Source organism: Dryobates pubescens, chromosome 31 (assembly GCF_014839835.1).
Source record: "Dryobates pubescens isolate bDryPub1 chromosome 31, bDryPub1.pri, whole genome shotgun sequence".
Lineage (NCBI taxonomy): Eukaryota > Metazoa > Chordata > Aves > Piciformes > Picidae > Dryobates > Dryobates pubescens.
The window spans coordinates 5,265,024-5,285,917 of record NC_071642.1 but is presented as its reverse complement, the minus strand read 5'-3'; the positions used below and the strand labels follow the sequence as shown (position 1 = coordinate 5,285,917).

Genomic DNA, 20,894 nt, shown 5'->3' with positions numbered 1-20,894 from the left:
GAATGAAATGGCGGGCGTCGGTGGTGGCGGCGGCGGCGGCGCGGGCAAGATGGCGGTGAGGAGGGGGCCGCTGAGGGGTGCGTGTGAGGGGGCGGCCGGGGCTGCCCCGGGGTGGGCTCAGCTCGGCCAGACTCTGGGGCCCGGGGAGTTTTACGGCCGTAGGTGCCCCGCCATCCCCCGCGTCCCGCCCGGCCGCTTTGTGCCCGGCCGCTTTGTGCCCGGCCGCTTTGTGCCCGGCTCTTCCCTCCTCGCCTTCCTTCGAGCGGAGCCTTGCCCCCGGGCGGCTCCCGAAGCCGGTTCCGGGCAGCCTGCTGAGGATAAGCCCCGAGCTGTGTCCCTGCGGGCGCAGGGCAATTGACAGTTTGCTCTTCTCCTTTAGGACAAGGAGAAGAAGAAGAAGGAGAGCATCTTGGACCTCTCCAAATACATCGACAAAACGATCCGAGTGAAGTTCCAGGGCGGGAGGGAAGGTGAGCTGGGGGTAAGGTGTGAGCCTCTGCAGCCTGGGAGCTTGCTATGCCTTTTGGGGGCTCTCCTAGCACTTTGCTTGTTGGCTTTTGTCTCCTCTGTTACCACCTTGCTTGCACACGGAGAAGGATGAAGAGCAGCTGCTTTTGGCTGCCACTGTTTGCTCTTACTGGTCTGAGGCTGATCTCCTTTTGCTTTAATCCACTGGCTGCAATTTCTCCTTCAGGTTTCATAGGAGCACTCTTCTTCCATGTTCTTTATCAGCTGTCCTCAACTCTTTTCTTTTGGCTGTTTTTTTGCATCCCTGGTACAAAATCCCAGCATGATGGGGTGGGAAGGGAGCCCCAGAGATCATCCACTCAGATCCCCCCTGGGGCTGCTCTTCTCTAGGCCATACAGAGCTGGTTTGTGTCAGGGAAGGCTGAGGGACCTGAGTCCTTCCTCTTTTTCCATACCAAGTGTGCCTGGAGTCCCCAGCCTGGGTCAGTGCTTTCACCAAGGCTTTGCAAAGCTTTCTGGGCTCTTTACACCCTTATCCTTCCCCTCACCTCCCTGGCCCTGCTGGCCACACTTCTCTTGCTGCAGCCCAGGCTCTGCTTGGCTCTCTGGGCTGCAAGTGCTGACTGCTGGCTCCTGTTGAGCTTCTCCTCCCCCAGCACCCCCAAAGCCTTTCCCTCAGGGCTGCTCTCTAGCCAGTCCCTGCCCAGCCTGGATCAGTGCCTGGGATTGCCCCAGGCCAGCTGCAGGACCTTGGCCTTGCTCTTGTTGAACCTCCTGAGGTTGGCTTGGGCTCAGCTCTGTAGCTGTCCAGGTCCCTCTGGAGGGATCCTTCCCTCCTGCTGTCGGCAGCACCACACAGCTTGGTGCTGAGGGAGCCTCAGTGCCACTGTCCAGGTCACCAACAGAGATGTTAAACAGGACTGGTCCAGTACTGATCCCTGAGGGCCTCCTCTTGGCCATGGACCACTGACAGCAACCTTTTAGGGCTGACCATTAAGCCAGCTCTTTATCCACCAGTGCTCCATCCATCAAAGCAGCCTTTGCCAGCTTGGAGGCCTGGATGTGGTGTGGGACAGTGTGGAAGGCTTTGAAGGGGGAACAGAGGTGGGGAGCTGCCTGTGTGCTGCACCCAGGTCTGTGCTGCTGAGTGCAGGGTTTGGGTCTCTAATCCTTGGTGTGTGTTTGGTCCTCAACAGCAAGTGGTGTCTTGAAAGGCTTTGACCCTCTCCTGAACCTGGTGCTGGATGGTACCATTGAGTACATGAGAGGTAAGGAAGCTGCCAGCTCTGGGGAGCTTTCCCTCCCTCCCTCCCTGCCCCTCAGCCCCTCCCCAGCCTGCCTGGAGGCTCCCTGCAGATACTGAAATGCAGCTCTGAGGGCTCCCTGGAGCCTTCTCTGGTCCAGGCTGAACAGCCCCAACTGCCCCAGCCTGTCCCCACAGCAGAGGTTCTGCAGCCCCCCTCTGGACCCTCTCCAGCAGGTCCCTGTCCCAGAGCTGCAGGGGAGGGCTCAGCAAGGCAGTGATGTTTTGAAGCCATCAGCTGCTGCTGCTGCCTCACTCTCTCAGTGCTTGGGCAGTAAACCAGGGCAGAGATGGCCAGAGCCCCCCCAGGGCTGTGGCTGCTGAAGCTGCTGGCCCCTGGCTCCTCTGCCCTTGTCACTGGGGCTGTGTCTCTGTGTTTCAGACCCTGATGACCAATACAAGCTGACAGAGGACACAAGACAGCTGGGCCTGGTGGTCTGCAGAGGCACTTCTGTGGTTCTCATCTGTCCCCAGGATGGGATGGAAGCCATTCCCAACCCTTTCATTCAGCAGCAGGATGGCTGATGCTGGCTTGGGACTGTCTCTGAGGACTTCATGGGTGCAGATCTTCCAACAGAGCTACCAGTGTGTGAGAAGCTTCCTCTCTGGTGGGGAGGAGCTGGGATCTGTATTTGTGAGGGTGAAAGAACTTTTCCTTTTTGTGGCTTCCCATCAGTGGTGAGAGCCTGGGGCTTGCTGGCTAAGAAGCAAGTTCTGATTTCCCCCCTGTCCTTCCCCCCCCACCCCCATCCCAAATGTGTAACCACCTCTAGAGCTGACAAGAGAAATCTTGGCATGGAATTGCCTGAGGGTGAGCCTGGAAGCCACCCCCCAGAGTGACTAAAGGCTGCCCTCACCATTGGGTGCATCATTTACATCTTACAATGGATTAAAGTGGATTGAATCTGAATTCATCTCAAGCCTGACCAGGTTAGGAACTGTTTTTCTCCCCCTTAGGTGTCAGCTCTCAGCTGGGGAGCTTCCTGCTGTGTCCCTGCTGCTGAGGTCAGTCTCTGTAGCCTGCTTGCTGCAGTGCATGCAGGAGGCTGACTCCTTGTCCCTTGGCATCACTGTGTAGCCAGGAAGCTCTTTCCTAGCCCTTGTCCTGGCCCCTGTGGGCTCTGCTCTGTGGCAGGAGGCTCCCACACTGCTGCAGGAGGGCTGGGCTGACTTCTGGGATGGTTCTTGGCTGGCCCCTGGCTGGGAGAGGTCCATTTGGTGCCTGAGGTGGGGAGGGGGAAGAACAGTTGAGATCCTCAGGTCAGCTGCAGGCAGGGCCTGGAGGTGCTGCAGGGTTTGGTACTGTAAGTGGCCCCTGGTGGTTCTGCTCCTTGGAACTTGCTTTGTAAGGAAACCTTTTTACTTCTTTTGTACTGCAGAAACAGCAACACTCCAAAGAGTTTGGAGCCAATAAATGCAAAGGAATCTGTTCCTCAAGGTCTGCTTTGTGCTCTGGTGCAGTTCTCCACCCTGAGGGGGATGTGTTCAGGGGAGTGCAAACACCAGCACCAGGAGGGATCAGAGGGAAGCTGCTCCACTCAAGACAGAAATGGAGGAGGAATCACTGAGGGCATCTGGTCCCCTTGGGCACTTCCATTGGGCACTGTAAAGACTGGAGTAGAGGTGGTTCAACCTGGGAGACCTCAGAGCAGCCTTCCAGTAGCTGAAGGGCTCCAGGAGAGCTGGGGAGGGACTTTGGATAAGGGCTGGGAGTGCCAGGATGAGGAACAATGGCTTTGAGCTGGGAGAGGGGAGACTGAGACTGGAGATGGGGAAGGAATTCTTGAGTGAGGCTGGGGAGAGCCTGGCACAGGCTGCCCAGGGAGGCTGTGGCTGCCTCCTGCCTGGAGGTGTTCAGGGCCAGGCTGGATGAGGCCTTGAGCAGCTGAGTCTGGTTGAGAGGTGTCCCTGCCCATGGCAGGGGCTTGGAGCAGGTGAGCTCTGGGGTCCCTTCCAACCTGAGCCCTTCTGGGATTCACGCTGTGGGGCTTTGGTTTGTGAGCTCTCCTGCTCTGGGAGCTGCAGAGGGCCTGCAGGGCTGAGCAGCAGGGCAGCAAGCACCTTTCTATTTTTAGGGGAAGCTCCACTTCTCTCCTGCTCCTCCTGGCCAGGGGCATCGTGTTTCCAGAGCCCTCACATGAGCTCGGGCTGCAGGGGGGCAGAGTTAATTTTAACTGCCCGGCGGTGGTCAACAAGCATGGAGGCTGCCCGGGGAGCAGAGGGGCCGGGCGCCGAGGCAGAGGCGGGCACGGACACGGTTCTGGAGGTGGGAGGGAGACTCTTCCCGGTCAGCCGCCGGGCGCTGGCGGCTCACAGCCCTTACTTCCGAGCGCTGTTCTTCGGGGGGGCCAGGGAGAGCTCGCAGCAGCACATCGTGCTGAGGGGCATCGCCGCGGGGCCCTTCCAGGCGCTGCTGGACTTCACCCGCACGGCGCGGCTGCCGCTGGGGCCGGAGACCGTCACCGGCCTGCTGGAGGCGGCGGACTTCCTGCAGCTGCAGCGGGGGCGGCTGCTGTGCGAGCGGTTCCTGCAGCGGCAGCTGCACGTCTGCAACTGCCTGGGGCTGCTCGCCTACTCGCAGCGCTTCGCCTGCGCCGAGCTGGCCGCGGCCGCCCGCGGCGTGGCCCTGACGCACTGGGGGGAGCTGATGTGCCAGGAGGAGTTCCTGGCGCTGCCCAAGGAGACCCTGCTGCAGCTGCTGCGCAGCGACGAGCTCTTCGCCCCGCGGGAGGACGTGGTGTTCGACAGCGTGGTGAGGTGGGTGATGGAGGACCCGGCCGCGAGGGAGGAGGACTTCCTGGAGCTGGTGGCCGAGGTCAGGGTCGCTTTCCTCAGCCTGTCCTTCCTCGACGCGCTGGTGAAGCGCAGCAAGCGCCCGGGAGCCACAGACACCTTCTGCAGGCTGCTCAAGAAGCTGGACGGCTGCCCCCCGGCCAGCTGGCGGCACCTGGAGCTGTCCCCTCGGGCCGGTCGGAGCTACGACACCTTGTACGTGCTGGGAGGGAAGCACGACCGGGAGCAGCAGGAGCTGTTCCTCTTCCAGCCCAAGACGGGCAGCTGGCAGCCCTGCTCCCCGCTGCAGCGCAGGAACCTCACCCAGTACGCAGTGGCAGCAGTAGGTAACGCTCGGAGCTGGGGCTGAGCTGCAGAGCCCCGAGGGCAGGAGCTCAGCTGCTGCTCCTCCACAGCTTGCTCAGGGCTGCTAAAAGCTCCTTTGGGCTCCTGCTGCTCCAGAGAATGGTTTTGTTGTCCCTGCTCCTGGGAGGATGCTAGGCTGGAGGGTGGTTTGCATGCAGCAGCAGCAGCTACTGAGCTCCTTGCACAGCTTTAGCTGGAGGGAGTCTCAGGGCTGCACTTCAGCAGGAGAGTTGATTTGATTTGTCTTCTCCTTCATGGTGGCTCTCAGGGATGGTGATGTCTGGTTTGGGGTAGCTGTGGAGTTAGTTACCCTGGGCTGTGAAATCTTCATGATTGGAGACTCTGGAGGCAGCTCCATGGCCTCCCTCACTCAGTGCTGCTGACAGTCCTGTTTGAAGTGGGAGCTTGGACACGAGGTCCCCAGAGGTTCTTGATTGAATCACAGAATTGTTTGGGTTGGAAAAACCCTCACAGAGCTGCCAGCCCACCCAGCACCACCATGGAACACCTCCAGGGATGGGGACTCCACCACCTCCCTGGGCAGCCTGTGCCAGTCCCTGACCACTCCTCCAGCAAAGACATTCTTCCTCCTCTCCAACCTAAGCCTCCCCTGGCACAGTTCCAGGCTATGTTTCCAGCCAGTGTTTCCAGAATGCTGCTCAAGAGTGTGAGTGGGCTTGGGAAGACTTGGGGCTGTTCAGCCTGGAGAAGGGAAGGCTCCAGGGAGACCTCAGAGCTGCATTTCAGTATCAGCAGAGCTGCAGGCAGGCTGGGGAGGGACTGCTCAGAAGGGGCTGTGGGGATAGGCCAAGGGCAATGGTTTGAAACTGGAGCAGGGCAGAGTTAGGTTGGACACCAGGAGGAAGCTCTGCACTGTGAGGCTGGGGAGACACTGAAGCAGGTTGCCAGGGAGGTGGTGGAGGCTCCATCCCTGGAGACCTTCAGGCTCAGCCTGGCTGTGTCCCTGTGCAGCCTGCTCTGGCTGGAGCTGTCCCTGCTGCCTGCAGGGGTTGGCCAAGATGCCCTTGGAGGCTCCCTCCCAACCCAATGCCGCCTCTGGAGCTGTGCCTTCCTGCAGCTCTGTGCAGACCCAACCCCTGCCCAGTGACAGCAAGGGCAGTGATTTGCACATCCTGCACCTCATGGGTGCAGCCCAGGCAGCGGTGAGAGCCCAGGGGCAGCCCCAGGCCTGATGCCGCTGCTGCTTCTCTCCGCAGGGAGCTTCCTCTTCGTGACCGGAGGCTATTTCCGGGAGGACTTCGTGTGGTACACTGTGGATTGGGTCCTCATCTACAACTGCCTGGACAACAGCTGGCTGGAGGGCCCTGCCATGAAGCTGTCCAGGCACAGCCACTGTGCAGTGGGGGCAGGGCTGTACCTCTACGTGCTGGGGGGCAGCACGGACGAGGGGCTGGTGCCCGCCGTGGAGCGCCTGGCGCTGCTGCAGCCCGAGTGGGAGAGCAGGAGCCCCATGGCCCAGCCCGTGGAGAGGGGAGCTGCAGTCAGCCTGGGCAGCAGCATCTATGTGCTGTGTGGGCTGGATGAGAATGGCCACGTGTACCAGGGGGTGCAGAGGCTGAACACAGACACCGACAGCTGGGAGGTCATCTCCGTCTCCCCGCTGCCAAGGTAAGAAGGAATCCTGCACCTGGCAGGAGGAAGGTTCTGGTGTTGGTCCTGCCCCAGGAAGAGGTTGGACCAGGGAAATCCACAAGCCCTGCGCCACAGCACTGCTGGGATTCGGTTGAAGCAGGACTCGTGGTGTCAGGACCAAGGTCAGAGGACACAGAGTTTAAGTGGCAGTGTTGATCTGCTGGAGGGTTGGAGGCTCTGCAGAGGGACCTGGATTGCTTGCACCAGTGGGCTAAGGCCAGTGGGATGAGGTTCAACAAGGCCAAGGGCTGGGTCCTGCACTTGGGTCACAACAACCCCAGGAAGGCTCCAGGCTGGGGGCAATGTGGCTGGAAACTGCTCAGCAGAGAAGGCCCTGGGGGTGCTGGGTGACAGCAGCTGAAGAGGAGCCAGCAGTGCCCAGGGGGGCAAGAAGGGCAGCAGCAGCCTGGCCTGGAGCAGCAGTGGTGTGGGCAGCAGGAGCAGGGCAGGGATGGTGCCCCTGGACTGGGCACTGGGGAGTGCTGGGAGTGAGGAGCCCAAAACTGACCCCAGGATCCAAGCTGTAGCCTTACTCCAAGAAGGACATTGAGAGGCTGGAGCAGGTCCAGAGGAGGGCAAAAAAGCTGGGGAAGGGTCTGGAGAGCATGTTATGAGGAGAGGCTGAGGGAGCTGGGGGTGGTTAGTGTGGAGGAGGCTGAGGGAGACCTCTGCTCTCTACAGCTCCTGAGAGGAGGCTGCAGGGAGGTGGGAGTTGGGCTCTGCTCCCTAGGATCAGGAGACAGAAGGAGAGGAAATGGCCTGGAGTTGTGCCAGGGGAGGGTTAGGTTGGAGATAAGGAACAATTTCTTTGCTGCCAGAGTGGTCAGGGCTTGGCACAGGCTGCCCAGGGAGGTGGTGGAGTGCCCATGCCTGGAGGTGTTCCAGAACCCTGTGGCCGTGGCAGCTGGGGCCATGGCTTGGTGGCCATGGTGGGGTTTGGTCGGTGCTGGACTGGGTGATCCTGGAGAGCTTTCTAACCTTTGTGACTCTCTGAATTGCTGCAGGGCCCAGCTCTCTGTGCTGACTCTGATGCAGCTTTCCCCCCCCCCCAGGTATGACCTCTGCAGCACAGCCCTGAACGGAGCTCTCTACACCGTGGGGGGTGGGGCTCTGCGCTTCGACGTGGAGACCGACGAGTGGACCCCGGTGGGGGAGGAGCGCTTGGCCCACAAGTTCTTCATGGGCTGCAGCGCTGCCAATGGCCGAATCTACCTCCTGGGGCAGAGGAAGGGCAACGGTGCCCTGCCTGTGGTAGTCCTCTTTGATCCCTACACCGACGAGTGCCAGGTCACGGAGGACCTCCCCTGCCCCCTGCCCATCCGCGGCTGCGTCTCCGTGCGCAGGTTTGACAGCTGGGCCTGAGCAGCAGCGGGGCGAGGGCTGCCTTGGGCAGCAGCTGCCCGAAGGCTTGTCTGGGAGGTGATTCCGCTGGCAAATCCCTCCCTGGCCTCAGCTCTCTCTGGGTACTTTCCCCCCTGCTCGTGCAGCGGAGCTGAGGCAGCAGCAGCAGCAGCCTGGGTGTGCGCAGGGCTTGCAGGGCGCTGCCAGGAGGAGGGACTGCTGGGGGTGTGCTCGGCAGCTCCTCGGGATGGGGATGCTGATTAAAGGGCTGCTCTGAGCTTCAGCCTCTGTTGCTCTGTCCTTTGAACAGCTGGGAGAGGCAAAAAGGTTTCTGCATCAGTGTTAGGAGTAATAAATCTTTGCTGCCAGAGTGGTCAGGGCTTGGCACAGGCTGCCCAGGGAGGTGGTGGAGTCCCCATGCCTGGAGGTGTTCTAGAACCCTGTGGCCATGGCCCTTGGGGCCATGGTGGGGTTGGGTTGGTGTTGGACTGGATGACCTCAGAGGGCTTTTCCAACCACAGAATTCATTGATTCTGTTAATTCAGCAAATGACATCAGATAAAATCCCCAGGAAGGTCAAAACTCACCCAAGCCCTCAGCTCCCCCCTTCAAGGGTTTGTATTGGGAGGCTCTTCTTTGCCAGCTATGGTAATGAAACCTCAAGAGCATGAGTCCATCCCTGCAGACATTTGTGCTTAAATTGGCATTTCTGGTGAAAAAGCTTCAGCTGCTTTCCATTCCAGGAGCCTTCTCCCTGGGTAGCTCAGTCAGCAAAAGCTTTTAGGCAGGGGAGTGACTTTGTGTAATTCACAGTCAACACAATTTGGGTCACCATGGAATGGCTCAGGTTGAAAGGGACCCCAGAGCTCATCTGCTCCAACCCCCTTGCCATGGGCAGGGACCCCTCTCAGCTAGACTCAGCTGCTCAAGGCCTCATCCAACCTGGCCTTCAACACCTCCAGGCAGGAGGCAGCCACAGCCTCCCTGGGCAGCCTGTTCCAGGGTCTCACCACCCTCATACTGGAGAACTTCTTCCTCAGCTCCAGTCTAACCCTGCTCTGCCTCAGCTTCAAACCATTCCCCCTTGCCTTGTCTCTGGACACCCTCAGGAAAAGTTCCTCTGCAGCCTTCCTGCAGGATCCCTTCAGGTCCTGGCAGGCAGCTCTGAGGTCCCCCTGGAGCCTTCTCTTCTCCAGGCTGCACAGCCCCAGCTCCCTCAGCCTGTGGCTCATCTTTGTGACCTGCTCTGGACTCACTCCAGCAGCTCTGTGTGCTTCTTATGCTGGGGACACCAGAGCTGTCACTTGGCCAGGCCCCAGAAATGGTTGAGCCTTCCCCAAAGCCTGGCTGGTTCATGCTCTACAGCTCCAGGCTCCTTTGTGTCATTCCCCTGGAGTCCTTTGGTGAGGGCTGGCAGAGGCTTCTGCAGTTCAAGTCAATTAAAGCTTGAGCAGCTGACTTTATTGTCTCATAAACCTTTGGGAAGGTGCTGAGCTAACCACAGTGAGGTGTCAGGACTCTAGCAGCTTGTTCATCCTTCCTCCTCCTCACAGTGAGCCACTGGCTGGTAGCCCTGGGCTCTCTCTGGGAGAATGAGCAAAGGGAAGCAAAAAGGATGCAAAAGAGTGGTGCCAGCAGCAAGAGTGAAGAAAGCACCTCCTGGAGAGGCTGAGCCTGGAAGCACTGTGGTGGAATCCACCTAGACACAGGATGGTGCCCAGGGCAGACCTCTGTGGGCCTGCCTGGCCTCTCCCCCAGGTGCTGAGCAGAACTCCCTGCCCTGGGAGCCTGCCCAGCCCCAGCTGCGGTGCTGCCAGCCCGGCTCACCCCTGGCTCTCGGCTGGCTCCTCCGCCTCGCTCTCCTCGGTGTCACTTCTGGCATCTTTTCTTTTCTGCAGGGCACAAAGGTGATGGAAAGCAGCTGCAAATCCTGCACCCTGGCAGCCTGAGAGGGGACCAGGCCTGTCCTGCTTCCCAGCCTGGCAGCTACAACAGAAGGCAGGGGGTGGCTGCGCGCTCAAAGGCAGCGCAGTGACTGTCCCTGCGCTGGGAGGCTGCCTGGGACTGCCAGGGCTTGGCTTTGTTATGCTGTCCCCTAGCTCCTGAGCTCCTGGGGTTGTCACCCTGATGGGGTGCTTGGAGTGTGACCTCCTCAGGACCAGGCAGCATTTGTCCTGCAGGTTCTCCTCTGCAGTTCATTGCTGCTGAAGCTCACTGAGGTGACCACGCTGCCTGGGCTGTTTGCTTTGCAGGCCCTCACCCCCTGCTGAGAGGCTGCTCCAGCCTCCCCTCCACAAAGCCTGGCTTTGCTCTGAGCTCCAGTCTGAGCTCAGCTGAAGGCATAACACCAACACTGTGGCTGTTTTTATTTCTGGCCACAGATCCCCAGAGCCTTCATAAATCTCCTCAGAAGCTACCAAGATGCCATCTGCTGCAGGCCACGGGCTGGCACCTCTGAGGAGCAACCTCTGGCAGGCATCAAAAGCCTGTGGAATGCACCCAAAACTCAGAGGTGCAAACACACAGCAAGCCCCCAGCCAGGCTTCCCTGGCTGCTCCTTCCATGCTCCACTTGGGACACACCAGCAGGCTCCTCTTCTCCTAGGCCACATGGGGGGAAGTGAGGGGGAAGGGACTGTGGATGGCTCCCAGGTCACCAGGAGACAGCTGCAAAGCAGAGGGCAGCTGCTGCTCTGATCCCTGAGCAGCCCCCAACACCTGACTTCAGAAGCTCCTTTCCACCCCTTCCTTGCCCACAGGAATGGAAGAGTCTCCCAGGACCTCCTGGTCTCTTGTGAGCAGTGGTGGCACAAGAGGAGACACAGACTTTTCCTACCTCTCCCTGGAGGATGATCCTGTAGATCATCTGGATGATGAGATAGGACCAGAAAATGTGCAGCAGCTGCAGGACCAGCAGGAAAACGTTGATCAGGCAGCTGATGAAGAACAGCTGGAACTTGGTCACAAAGTAATAGTAGGTGCTGTGGGACAGAGAGGCAGGGACAAGTCAGAGGGCACAGGAGCAAGGCAGGCCAGGCACCTTCACACCCACAAGGGCCAAGCATCTTTGTGGCCAGCTCCAGGGCTGGATGTGTCCCCAGGGGCTGCACCATCAGGCTTCAGGCTCTGCTCAGCTCTCACAGAGGAGATCCAGAGGACCTGCAGAGGCTCAGTGCTGAGGTCAGCAGCAGTGTGGTGGGCTCTGCAGCCAGCTCCTGCAGGAAGGACCAGGAGCTGGCAGCATTGCTCCTGAAATGTCTGGAGAGGAGCAATGGACAGAAATGAGCCACAAGGGGACCTGGCTGCGGGGACCTGGCTGAAAAGATGAACCTTGAGCCGGGCTGGGGAGGAGCAGAGGGTGAGGTGAGCAGCTGGGCAGGGGTCTGGCTGCAGCCACCAAGGCTGTCACCAGCTGTGGGGGCAGAAAGGAGGAGAGCAGTGCTGTGGCCACAGGGAGCAGGCAGAAGACAGCAGGAAGGTGCAGGAGGGACAAGATGAGCACTGCTGGGTGTCCTCTGCAAGGACTTTGGGAGGTGGGACCCAAGACACTGTGGAAGCTGAGAGCACTGCTGGAGAGGGCATTTGCTCTGCTCTTGGCTTCCCAGACAGCTGCTTCTGCCCCAGGGCAGGCCCAGGCTGCACACTAGGAACATTTCTTTCCACAGAGAGTGGTCCCAGGCTGCCCAGGGAGGTGGTGGAGTCACCATCCCTGGAGGTGTTCAAAGATGTGGTGCTTGGGGATAGGGTTTAGGGATGACCTTTGCAGAGTAGGGTCAATGGTTGGACTTGATGACCCCAAGGGTCTTTTCCAACCTGAATTATTCTATGATCCTGTGACTGGGGAATGGTTTGAAGCTGAGGGGCAGCAGGGTTGGAGTGGATCTGAGGCAGAAGTTCTTCAGTGGGAGGGTGCTGAGAGTCTGGAACATGCTGCCCAGGGAGGCTGGGGATGTCCCCTCCCTGGAGGTGTTCAGGGCCAGGCTGGATGAGGCCTTGGGAAACCTGACCCCGTTGAGAGGTGTCCCTGCCCATGGCCTCTGAGGTCCCTTCCAAGCTGAGTCATCGTGTGAGCAACAGCTCAGGAGAAGTCAGTCATGGAAACATCTGCTCACAGCAAGAGACAGAGCTCCAGGTGAGAGGCAGCCCCTGCCTAGGAGAGACAGTGGGAGTTGGGCAATGGAGGGGCAGAGGCTGTGGCTCTGGATTCATTAGTATGGGTAATTAATTAACTCATGTAGTTGAAACTCTGTTCACACAATCCCACAATAGCAGCTTGGAAGGGACCCCAGGGCTCATCTGGTGCACCCTTTCCAGGTGTCAGTGCAGCTGCAAGGTCCTGGCCCTGCACCCTGCCAAGCTGAGGCTTAAGCTGCCCAGGGTAGGGAATCCTCCACTTCCCCTGGGAGAGGATTCCAGTGCCCAGCTGAGCTCATGAGGAAACATTTTCCTCTGCAGTCCCATGGCAATCTCCCCAGCAGTACCTTGTCCCCACCTCCCCTGCTCTGCTCCTGGCACTCCTTGCACACAGGGAGTCTCCACCCTCCTGGCTGCCACCCTTCATGTCCTGGTCCCTGGTGAGAAGGTCTCCCCTGAGCCTTCCCTCCTCCAGGCTGAACAGCCTCAGCTCTCAGCCTTTCCTCACCTGGCAGAGCTCCTGGCCCTTCCCTGGACACTCTCCAGCCTGTCTGCATCTGCTTTGTACAGCAGGGACCAGACCTGCTGGGTTTTGTTTGTGGTTTGTTCCCTCGGGTCCCTCAGTGCCAGTTGCTTTGAGCTTACCTCAGAGTCCTGGTCCCTGCCTTTGCTCCCCCACGGGGAGCGCAGGAGCTCGGGTGGAGCCCTCCCCCCGTGCCCCAGGAGCAGTAGGATGTCACTCACAGCAAGGGGAAGAGGACGAGCCGGGAGCTGATGAACACCAGGGCGAAGGCCACGAAGGCTGCGTCGCAGAGCCGCCTCCGGCGCAGGTAGTGCAGCACCTTGGCCAGCTGCGGGGACACAAAGTGCTGCCCAGCTGCCCAGAGCCCTGCCCAGCCTCACCTGGGCTGGAGCCTCAACCACCTCCCTGGGCAGCCTGTTGCAGTGCTCCAGCAGCCTCCTGCTGCAGAACTTGTTCCTCACATCCAATCTCAGTCTGCTCTGCTCTAGTTTGAAGCCATTGCCCCTGGTGCTGTCCCTGCAGGCCTTTGGGAACAGTCCCTCTGCAGCCTTCTTGCAGCCCCTTCAGGTCCTGGCAGGCTGCTCTAAGGTCTCCCTGGAGCCTTCTCCTCTCCAGGCTGAGCACCCCCAGCTCCCTCAGCCTGTCCTTGCAGCAGAGCTGCTCCAACCCCCTGAGCATTTTCATGGCCTCCCCTGGACCCTGTCCATCAGCTCCAGGTCCTTCCTGTGCTGGGGGCTCCAGCCCTGCACACAGCCCTGCAGGTGAGGTCTCAGCAGAGCACAGAGGCAGAATCCTCTCTCTGGCTCTGCTGGCAGTGCTGCTCTGGATGCAGCCCAGGCTGTGATTTGCCAACCCCCTGCCATGGGCAGAGACACCTCCCACCAGCACAGCTTGCCCGAGGCCTCATCCAGCCTGGCCTTCAGCACCTCCAGGCAGGAGGCAGCCACAGCCTCCCTGGGCAACCTGTGCCAGTCTCTCCCCACCCTCACTCTCAACAATTTCCTCCTAGTCTCCAGTCTCAATCTGCTCTCCTCAGCCTTCCATCCATTCCCTCTCTCTCTGTCAGTCCAAGATCTGCAGCCCCCTGTGGGGGGAACTCACCTCCAGAATGTAATCAGAGGCATCGTGGAGCAGCATCACCATCACCCCAAAGCGTATCAGGTTGGCACAGTAGGACACAGAGATCAGAGTGATGGTGGCAATGTGGTGGATGATCTGTTCCTTAAAGTCCTGGCATGAGAAGAGAGACCCAGGGTCAGCCTTGGCCTGGGCTGCCAGCACCTGGTCCCCACTAGGAGCTGTCTAACACCTCCCAAAGCATCAGTGCTGCCCAGCTCTCAGAGGTGCTGCACAGGCCCCAGAAGGATGAACCTCTTTCTGGCCAGCTGGGGACATCTGCTGAGGTTCACAGCAGTGCAAAGCTGTGAGAAGACCTTCTGGGACCTTCCCACCCATCAACCTGCCCTTCAAAAGGTCCTTTCTTAACACCCCACAGCTCCCCCCAGGCCCCTCCTGAAGAGCTTTCTGTGCTGACAGGAGGCTGTGCCTTGCACCCCTGGGGACCTGACACTGGAAAGAGAGAACCTCCTGGTGGGGGTGGACCCAGGCTGTGTCTTGCAGCTGTGCTGCTGTCCCTCACCTTCCTCTTCACATCAAAGGGCAGGGTGGCCACCAGTGAGCAGTAGAAGGAGAGCTCCAGGAGGTAGAACCAGCCCAGGGCAGGTTGGAGAGGCTGTGAGGAAAGGAAGAGACAGCAGGGGAGGTGGGGAAGGGTCAGAGTCCCTTCCTTCACCCCATGTCTGGGGCAACAGGACCCTTGCTGAGCATTGCTCAGATCCCCTCTGGGGCTGCTCTTCTCCAGGCCAAACAGCCCCAGGGCTCTCAGCCTTTGCTCCTCACAGAGAGCTGTCCAGGTCTCTTCAGCAGCTCTTGGCCCTCCCCTGGACTCTCTGCAGGAGTTTTTTGCCTCTTGTGAACTGGGGAGCATAGAGCTGGACCCAGTACTGCAACTCCACAGCCTGTCCAGGTCTCTCTTGGGGGGCAGCACAGGCTGATATGGTGCCAGCCACCCCTCCCTGTGTGGTATCACCAGAAAACCTGCTGAGGGTGCCTCTGGACCTTCATCCAGGGCCCTGATGAAGATGCTGCACAAGGCTGGACCCAGGAGTGAGTCCTGAGCAACACCACAAGCTGCAGGCCTGCAGCTGGACCCTGCCCTGCTGATCACAACCCTCTGAGCTCTGTCCCTCAGTCCCTTCCCAACCACCTCCCTGCCCACCCATCCCACCCACCCCTCCTGAGCTGGCCTCTCAGGATGCCATGGCACACAGTGCCCAAAGCCTGCTGCAGCCCAGACAGGCACCAGCCCCTGCCCTGCCCTCACTTCCCAGCCCCTCACACACCCACAAGGCTGCCAGGGGACCCAGCAGGGTTTGCCCTGGGTGGATCCCTGCTCACCACAGCCCTGGCAGCCTGGCCTGGGCCCACAGCTGAGTGCTGTGAGCAGGAGGCTGGGCAAGAGCCCTGCTGCTGCCCCTGCCAACATCCCTGCTGCTGGCCTTCCATGGCCCTGCTGCTCACCTGCTGTGGGTATCTCAGCCAGCACAAGTTGTGGTCCCAAACCCAGGGCTTCTGTGCAAAGAGAAGGCAGCAGTGAGGACCCAGGGCCTCCAGTGACTCCTAATGGCCCCAGTGAAGCAGCACTTCAAGGTGTCAGTGTGGCCATGGCAGATGTAGTCTGCCCTTGGGCTTTGGAGCAAGGGGTTGTCAAGGTGCCTCTGTCCTGACTGGGTGCAGAGGATGTCCTGCTGTAGAGTGAGGAGTCCCTGCCCATGGCAGGGGGGTTGCAACTGGCTGATCCTTGAGGTCTCTTCCAACCCTGACAGTTCTATGATTCTGTGTCCCAGGGAGGGTCTTGGCACACAGCAGCCATGGTCAGGACAGGCCTGCTCCTGGCTGAGGTGCAAGGGCTGTGTGTGGCTGGCAGTGGGGAATCAATTTGCAATGCTCCAAGGCATGCAGAAAACCATGGCAAGGTCACTGACACCTCACCAGGGCCACCCAGGCAAAGGGAGACTGATCTGCTGGGTCAGGTCGTGCTCCATGCCCCTGAATTTGTCCTTCTTTGGCTTTGGACCCATGGCCATGGAGGCTCTTGGCATGGCCCAGGCCCTTCAGCCTCATCTGCTGTGAAGGAGGAACCCTTGCAGGCTGTCACTGCCCAGCACCACCCTGCTCAGGTACTTACATCATAGAGGAGAGCCAGCCCAGAGAAGAAGGAGATGAGATAGAAGGTGAATCTCCAGCTGAAACAGAAAACCCAAAGAGTTCAGAGCTCCTCAGAGCTGGAACAGCTTCCCAGACTGCCCCCAGCCTGCTGCAAAGCCCTCAGAGCAACCCAGGCTGGTCTGGACAGGGCTTTGCAGAGCCTCAGCTTTGCTGGCACAAGGCCACCTGCTGCAAGGGAGCAGGGCACCCACAGCCCACCCAGGCTCTGCTGTGCTCCATGCTGGGCACAGATTCCCAGGGGGCTCCATCAGCATTCCCTGGGATGCAGACAACATCCAAGGCAAGGGAGGGGATTCTGCCCCTCTGCTCTGCTCTGCTCAGCACCCACCTGCAGCACTGCCTCCAGCTCTGGGGCCCCCAGCACAGGAAGGCCCTGGAGCAGCTGGAGAGGCTCCAGAGGAGGCCACAGAGAGGATCAGAGGGCTGCAGAAGCTCTCCTGTGGGGACAGGCTGGGAGAGTTGGGGCTGTTCAGCCTGGAGAAGGCTCCAGGGAGACCTCAGAGCAGCCTTCCAGTACCTGAAGGGCTCCAGGAGAGCTGGGGAGGGACTTTGGACAAGGGCTGGGAGTGCCAGGATGAGGGACAACGGCTTTGAGCTGGGAGAGGGGAGAGTGAGAGTGGAGATGAGGAAGAAATCCTTGGCAGTGAGGGTAGGGAGAGCCTGGCACAGGCTGCCCAGGGAGGCTGTGGCTGCCTCCTGCCTGGAGGTGCTCAAGGCCAGGCTGGATGAGGCCTTGAGCAAGCTGTGCTGGTGGGAGGTGTCCCTGCCCATGGCAGGGGGTTGGAGCTGGATGAGCTTTAAGCTCCCTTCCCACCCAGCCCATTCTCTGGCTCTGTGCCTGTCTCCTGCTGGGTGTTTGTAGGTCACAGCTGCCAATGCTTTTACACCACAGCCTGTGGAAAGCACCTAAAGGTTTTGAGGCCTTTGCAAAGTTAAAGGTAGACAGGAAGGAGGCTGCAGCTGGCAGCACTGCCTGGTGGCTCTCTCACCAGTGTGTGCCATGGTGGGACCCAGGCTCATGCTGCAGGGTCTCCTGTGGCAGCTGGCAGCAGGCTCCCATGGGAGTGTGTCTGGGGCTAAGGACAGGGCCAGGGCTGAGGATCTTCAGCAGGATGAAGGGACAGGGGACCCTCAGCCAGCTGGTGACACCAAACTGGGAGGTGTGGCTGACACCCCTCAGGCTGTGCTGCCCTCCAGAGAGCCCTGGCCAGGCTGCAGCACTGGGCAGAGAGTGAGCACCTGAAGGGCAAGCAGGGCAAGGGCAGGGTCCTGCACCTGGGGAGGAACAACCTCCTGCAGCAGGACAGGAGAGGGAGGACCTGCTGGGGAGCAGCTCTGTAGAGCTGGCAGTGCTGGGGGACAGCAGGATGACCACAAACCAGCAATGTGCTCTGGTAGCCAAGAAGGCCAATGGCAGCTTGGGGGCCATCAAGAAGAGTGTGGCCAGCAGGTCAAGGGAGCTTCCCCTTCCACTGTGCCCTGGTGAGGCCACAGCTGGAGTACTGGGGCTGGAAGTTTGGACTCCTTTGCTCAAGGCCAGGGAACTGCTGGAGGAGGATCTCATCAGTGCTGATCAATGCTTCAGGGGTGGGTGTCAGGAGGATGGGGCCAGGCCTCGTGCAGTGGTGCCCAGGGACAGGACAAGAGGCACAAACTTGCCCATAGGAAGTTCCAGCTAAAGATGGAGAGGACCTTCTTTGGGGTGAGGCTGGCAGAGCCACCAGAGTGGTGGTGGAGTCTCAGCTCCAGAGGCATTCGAGACCTGCCTGGACACCACCCTGGGCAGCCTGCTCTAGGTGAACCTGCTCTGGCCAGGGCTTGGACTAAGTGATCTCCAGAGGTGCCTCCCCACTGCTGCCATCCTGGGGAGGTCTGCAGGCCTCCTTGGGGGTCTCCATGCTGCACCTACCTGGACTCACAGAACTTCTTCAGCAGCCTGGGCCGGTCCTGGCCACGCCGCTGCCGGAGCCAGGTCTGCACCTTCCTGAGGGGCAGGTCCCTCTGCTTGGCCAGGGAGAGCAGCTCCTCCTGGGGAGAGAGCAGGGCAGAGTCGGTGCAGCCACTGCTCTGAGGGCAGAGTTCCTGAGCTGCCCAGTTCCTTAGCTACCTAGAGCAACACCATCACATTCCAGGGGTGCCAAGAGCAGCAGCCTCACCCTGGCACCCTCGGGTGGGAACATGCTGCAGGAGACAGCTCCTTGGCATGCTGGCACCTCTCACTGGGAAAGGATTGCAGCTCAGCCTTGTGGCTGGGTTCTACTGGTTAAGGGGTTGATAACAGAGAGTTTATCTAAAGCCACCCTGAGCTCTGGCCCTGGGGTTAGGAACTTAGGCTGGGAATGGCCAGGGGGGGTTAGGGCTGCCAGGGACTTCTGGAACCACTCTGACAGGAAGGATCTTAGGTGCTGGAAGGTGTCCAGAGAAGGGCCATGAGGCTGAGCAGAGGGCTGGAGCTGCTCTGCTGTGAGCACAGACTGAGGGAGTTGGGGTTGTGCAGTCTGGAGAGGAGAAGGCTCCAAGGAGACCTAATTGTGGCCTTCCAGGATCTGAAGGGGGCTGCAAGAAAGCTGGGGAGGGCACACCTCAAATCCTGGGCTCAGTTTTGTGCCCTCACTCCCAGAAGGCCATTGAGGGGCTGGAGCAGGTCCAGAGAAGGAAACAAAGCTGGGGAAGGGTCTGGAGAACAGGGCTGGGGAGGAGCAGCTGAGGGAGCTGGGGGTGGAGAAGAGGAGGCTGAGGGAGACCTCCTTGCTCTCTGCAGCTCCATGAGAGGAGGCTGCAGTGAGGCAAAGATGTGGTGCTGAGGGCCATGGGTGGTGGTGGTCTGGCAATGCTGGGCTGCCAGTTGGACTTGATGACCTCTGGGGTCTTTGCCAACCTCTCCAATTCCCTGATCCTGAAGCTTTTCAGTTCTGCTGAAAATCAAGAGCCCTGCCCACAGCCCCTGCCCAGCTGGCTGGTGGCTGCCCCTGGCTGTGCAGCAGGCCAGGGGGTGCTGGGCTGCAGCTGGCAAACACCTTGGAGGATGCTGAACTATCTCTTTGTGCGTCCTCTGCCCTGCCAGGGAGGTGAGCAGGAGCTGCCTCCCTGTGAGGATGGTTTGGCTGGGCTGGGGGATGCAGAGGGAAGGTTGGATCAGGACCCAGGGACACAGGGGCCACTCACCTCCCTTGGGCTCCTGCCCAGCTGCAGGTAGAAGCTCTCCAGCGTGGCACTGGGCTCAACCTGAGGCCTCAGCTTGTCCCTCACACCCAGCCTCCTGCCCAAGGGCTGAGCTATGGTTCTGCGGGAGGGAAGAGAGTTCAGCCAGGAAGGACTTGTGCCCACCCTGTGCCAGCCAGCAGAAAGGTGCTGCCAGAGCTGTGCCCTGTGCATGGCTGCGCCGCAGCAGGGCTGCGAGCGCCGCAGCAGAGCTCCAAGCGCTGCAGCAGGGCTCTGCAGCAGGGCTCTGCAGCAGGGCTCCAAGCACCGCAGCAGGGCTCCAAGCGCTGCAGCAGGGCTCTGCAGCAGGGCTCTGCAGCAGGGCTCCAAGCGCTGCAGCAGGGCTCCAAGCACCGCAGCAGGGCTCCAAGCGCCGCAGCAGGGCTCTGCAGCAGGGCTCTGCAGCAGGGCTCTGCAGCAGGGCTCCAAGCACCGCAGCAGGGCTCCAAGCGCCGCAGCAGGGCTCTGCAGCAGGGCTCTGCAGCAGGGCTCCAAGCGCCGCAGCAGGGCTCTGCAGCAGGGCTCTGCAGCAGGGCTCCAAGCGCCGCAGCAGGGCTCTGCAGCAGGGCTCTGCAGCAGGGCTCCAAGCGCTGCAGCAGGGCTCCAAGCGCCGCAGCAGGGCTCTGCAGCAGGGCTCCAAGCGCCGCAGCAGAGCTCTGCAGCAGGGCTCCAAGCGCCGCAGCAGGGCTCCAAGCGCCGCAGCAGGGCTCCAAGCGCCGCAGCAGGGCTCCAAGCGCCGCAGCAGGGCTGCAAGCACTGCCCTGGGTGCTCACAGACCAGCCCAAGAGCTTCAGCATGAGCACAGCTACAGAGGCACAGCCCAAGGGACCCAGAGCTGCTCCAGGGCCCACCCAGCGCCTGGTGCCTCTGCCAGGCCAAGGCTCTCTCTCAGGAGAGGTTCAAAGGCCCCAAGGCACAGGTGAGGGATGCTGGATGTGCTGTGGAGGCCACAACAACCACAAAGGGAGCAGGAGTTCCTTCTCCTGCTGAGGCCCTGGCTCAGCTTACATTGCCCTGGGTCGGAGTCCTTGCTGGTCCTCTTTATGACCAGAAAGGGTGGGCAGGGCAGGGGGCTGCCACACAGCTCCCACAGGCCACAAAGAGCAGAGAGATTCCATCCTGATGGGGACAATTTGCTGTCCACTTTGTAGTGGTCATGAAGAAGATGAGGTACCAGGAGGTGCCTGAAGGGGCTGCAAGAAGGCTGCAGAGGGACTGTTCCCAAAGGCCTGCAGGGACAGCACCAGGGGCAATAGCTTCAAACTAGAGCAGAGCAGATTGAGATTGGATGTGAGGAACAAGTTCTGCCCCAGGAGGCTGCTGGAACACTGCAACAGGCTGCCCAGGGAGGTGGTTGAGGCTCCATCCCTGGAGATACTCAAGGTGAGGCTGGACAGGGCTCTGGGCAAGCTGATCTAGCTGGGGATGTCCCTGCTGAGTGCAGGGGGTTGGACTGGCTGAGCTTTGGAGGTCCCTTCCAACCCAGACCATTCTGTGATCTACACTTAGTGTGGAGCAGCCCCACAGGGCACTGGTGGGAAGCAGCAGGGCAGGAAGCAGCTGTGCTGCACTCACCTCTCAAAGAGAAGCCTGAGGGTGGTCAAGAGCAGGGCACCAGGGATGCAGAGCAGGATGTCCTGAGGCTGTGGGTAGTGTCTGTCTGCAGAGTCCTTCATGTCTTCCCAGGTAGCTCCAGGGGGCAGCCAGTACTCATGGTGCCAGAACCACTCTGCCAGCCCCATCCTGGTCAAGGTGGTGGCACAGAGAGCTGTGGGACCCGGGGAGCAGGGAGCAGCAAGGCATGGAAGCCCCAGGCTGGCACTGGCGCTGCCCAGCTCCCGCCCAG

The 20,894-nt window shown here is 60.3% G+C and overlaps 3 protein-coding genes across 3 annotated transcripts; 2 read left to right on the top strand and 1 right to left on the bottom strand.

Annotated features, from left to right (window-relative positions):
• Window position 1: 1 nt before the first annotated feature.
• On the top strand, window positions 2-3,187 carry LSM7 (LSM7 homolog, U6 small nuclear RNA and mRNA degradation associated). The gene is made up of 4 exons (XM_054175172.1): window positions 2-55; window positions 380-470; window positions 1,665-1,736; window positions 2,154-3,187. Exons 1-4 carry the CDS (start codon window positions 8-10, stop codon window positions 2,294-2,296), a joined length of 354 nt encoding a protein of 117 aa, XP_054031147.1. The 5' UTR covers window positions 2-7; the 3' UTR covers window positions 2,297-3,187.
• A 781-nt stretch (window positions 3,188-3,968) lies between these two features.
• On the top strand, window positions 3,969-7,924 carry LOC104308501 (kelch-like protein 21). Its single transcript, XM_054175288.1, has 3 exons — window positions 3,969-4,890; window positions 6,127-6,538; window positions 7,615-7,924. Exons 1-3 carry the CDS (start codon window positions 3,969-3,971, stop codon window positions 7,922-7,924), a joined length of 1,644 nt encoding a protein of 547 aa, XP_054031263.1.
• Window positions 7,925-9,726: 1,802 nt separating this feature from the next.
• On the bottom strand, window positions 9,727-20,872 carry LOC104308490 (ceramide synthase 4). Its single transcript, XM_054175456.1, has 10 exons — window positions 20,624-20,872; window positions 19,013-19,130; window positions 17,757-17,875; window positions 15,807-15,864; window positions 15,140-15,190; window positions 14,199-14,291; window positions 13,661-13,789; window positions 12,781-12,887; window positions 10,739-10,883; window positions 9,727-9,795 (listed from the first exon to the last, which is right to left on the bottom strand). The coding sequence occupies exons 1-10, from the start codon at window positions 20,788-20,790 to the stop codon at window positions 9,727-9,729; spliced, it is 1,056 nt and encodes a 351-aa protein (XP_054031431.1). The 5' UTR covers window positions 20,791-20,872.
• Window positions 20,873-20,894: the final 22 nt, after the last annotated feature.